The following is a 3,127-nucleotide window of genomic DNA, read 5'->3' on the forward strand; positions in this document are numbered from 1 at the left end:
AAATTTAAAAAAGAGTTATTTTAAGCTTAAATTTTCTCACTTTGATTAAAAATTTAAGTGTATATACTTTGACACCTAAATTTAAAAAAATGAGCAAGTCAGTTTCCTCTTAAATGTCATACAAAAATAACTTAAGGATATTTGGCTAGGAAATTTTCTACCAAATATAAAATATTTCTACCATACAGCACGAAAAAAGAATTTTAAAAGCCAAATCAAACCTGTTGTTTGGAGGTACTAGCAGCTTGCAGTAGCGCGACGTGGTTAGCTACCTTCTGAAGAACTGCAAGGTAACTGAAATACAAGGTTTTCACTGTTTCACCACGTGAATTGGTCTGTAACCAGAAAAATTCAGTAAATAAAGATGAAAAAGGGACTAACATGGCTATGTAACTATTTACATCACAAAACATATCACAATATTATTTATTATCGGGTTACTATTGGCATAATACATTCTGATGTGTGGAACAATTTATGAGAAATATCCATAGACCACAAAAATATTCATGAATTGCTAATGTGGAATTATACTTTTGGTGAAGTATAATACAGTGATGTTTTTAATAAAAGAGGGGAGAAAGTCTTCATTCTAGAAAGTATTTATTCTCTAGTATTTATTATCTAGAAAGTATGATACACAGTGACAGAAGTGCTGCCATAGAGGTTCCTGGTAATAAAACTCCTTTTGTTTACATTACGAGGCTTCCTATGAATCTGGGCTATTACAAAAAAAAGTGAAATAGTTAAAACAGCAAAATAAATGAGAGATAGAATAAATTTTGATCTATATAAATATTTATTTAGGGTCCTTCTATATACAAAGTTATGTGACAGATAACTTGATAAAAAAATAGAGGTAAAAAAAGGCAAATAGATAGAAGGTAAAAATTTTTTTCTAAATAAAAATAATATTGTATACAGTTTCTATTAAAATAATATTATATCCCATATCAGAATAATATTTTAAGTCTGCTATGAAAGAGTAAGTTTACTATCAGTAGATAATGAGAGACTTGCTAAAAATGAATGAAATTTTAAGATAAAAGTGGGATACTTCCCAATAAAAGCTGAAATGGAGGATATCAAATTGAAGTTATTTTCAAAAACAAGTTTTCTGAAGATATTTGAATAGTGTATTTCACTATGATACTATTTGATACTGAAATATATTTTTTAATTCAAAAATATTTTTGGAAGTTATCCCTTTTTAGTAACTTACAGCTTCTAAAGTTAAAGAACTATCTGAGAAAAACTTTATCGGCTACTTACTCTGACAACAGAATAGAGTACTATATAATGAAAACAAGACAGAAAGATATACTGAAATGCTTGCCTTATAACAACAATTTCTCCTTTTTCGGCCACTACTGCAGGTACAAGGCTCAGAAGATTGAAGTATCAAAATCACATCTTCTGTTTCTAATACTGTTTGATAGACAGCTTTCTGAAAATCTGTCAGAGAACAATACACTATCTGCCAAGAAAAATACAGGCAATTACTAGTATCTTTTTTTATAACATTAATAATCACAATGCACATAAGAATTCATAGATTGTAATAGTGAAAACTACTCACAAACTTATTTATTTTTCTTCTAAGTACATTATTATGACAATGGCTCCCATTGCTCCTATATTCTTTGCCAGCACCCTACCCAAACTAAAAAAATTATAACTTTATTTCCAAATAAATCTGTTTGTTTTAAATTAAGAGGAATCAAAATATAAAAAAAGTTATGTAATTTCCTTATATATTTCTCAAAAATTGTGTCTTTTCATGTTCCACACTTTTAGTCTATCATGCAAATAAATGATTAAATTTTAGGTCAAATAAAAAACTAGGGATTCTAGGAAACATGGCAGAGTGAGAGACATCCCCAGATCTCTCCCCTTGAAACAATAATAAGCTGAATATTTAAAATTCAACAAAAAACACCTAAATTGCACACCAGCATGTCTGAGCATGGAATCTGAGTATAAGAGCTACCATAGGTCAGAACCCTGGGTGTCGGGCAGCGGACTAGGAGAAATAAAGAAGCTGCCTCTCCTAGCCGCCAGAGCTCCCTGTAGGAGGAGGGGTAAGGGAGAAGATGCAAGGACTTCCCTGAACAGCCCTGCCTGGGAGTGCTATGAGTTCCAGGAAGCTGGCAGCAGGGCCCAGTCATCAGGGCAGAAAACAGAGAAGTGGGATGGAACCGCAAAGAAACAACAGTTGATTTTTACCAGCTGCAGTTGCAAAACCGAGGCTGAGCCACAGCCCCCAACTCCTAATCCAGAGGGCCCCTACCCCATACCCTCCAAGACCGAGCACCGTGGAGCCCCAGGGGAATCTGAGCAAATACTACTGAAACTGTCGCTGACAATGACAAGGGCTGAAACTGAGGGTAGCAAGCATGATTAAATATCTACAAGAAAATAAAAAAGGCATTATTAAGGCTTTATATACAGCAGGGATCCAAGAGGCTTGAGACGCCACCTACTGGAAACCAAAAGAAAAGCGCCTTCCTTGCAACAGGCTAAAGAGAGACCTTTACATAATAAATCTTCCTTTTGGAAAAACAACAGAATACACTTCCATTAATTCCCAGGAGGAGAAATAGTCCATTAGAAACCATGAACAATCAAGGTCACAAGGTATCTCAGGAAGAAAGAGAAAAATGACAGAGAATTCAGGATGGTACTTCTGAAAAAAAACAACGAGTTCCGAAACAAGTCATATCAACAATTTCAGGAATTGAAAAAACAACTAGATGAGCAGAGCAAGGTGACTGAAATCCTCAAAAAGAATGGAATAGATCTTCTGGAGATAAAAAACACACTACAAGAGTTGAAAAATAAAATAGCAAGCTTGGGAAATAGAGTCAACCAAATGGAGGAAAGAATCAGTGATATCAAAGACAGAAATCTAGAAATAAATCAGAAACCAAAGAATGAAAAATAATGAAAGAGAAATACAATAACTAGCTGATACCATGAGGAGAGGAAACATAAGAATAATGGGCATTATCAAAGGCGAGAAAAAGAAGCAGGGACTAGAAAACATTTTCAGACAAATAGTGGGCGAGAATTTCCCAAATCTAAGGAATGAGCTGGAGTTTGGAATTTAAGAGGTCAAAAGAACACC

The 3,127-nt window shown here is 33.9% G+C and overlaps 1 protein-coding gene across 4 annotated transcripts in view; it reads right to left on the reverse strand.

The window, feature by feature from the left end:
• Positions 1 to 3,127, reverse strand: part of ERCC6L2 (ERCC excision repair 6 like 2) — a 118,157-nt gene that overhangs the window by 71,752 nt on the left and 43,278 nt on the right. For 3 of the 4 annotated variants that reach the window (XM_025051663.1, XM_006918812.3, XM_015594783.2), the window contains exons 7-8: positions 1,337 to 1,477; positions 222 to 335 (exon numbers count right to left, since the gene is read on the reverse strand). The exons of the other annotated variant lie outside the window; for it this stretch is intronic. In XM_025051663.1, coding sequence (XP_024907431.1) covers positions 222 to 335; positions 1,337 to 1,477 — 255 coding nt within the window. The remainder of the gene's footprint in view (positions 1 to 221; positions 336 to 1,336; positions 1,478 to 3,127) is intronic. 4 annotated transcript variants of the gene reach the window in all.

Source organism: Pteropus alecto, unplaced genomic scaffold (assembly GCF_000325575.1).
Source record: "Pteropus alecto unplaced genomic scaffold, ASM32557v1 scaffold138, whole genome shotgun sequence".
NCBI lineage: Eukaryota > Metazoa > Chordata > Mammalia > Chiroptera > Pteropodidae > Pteropus > Pteropus alecto.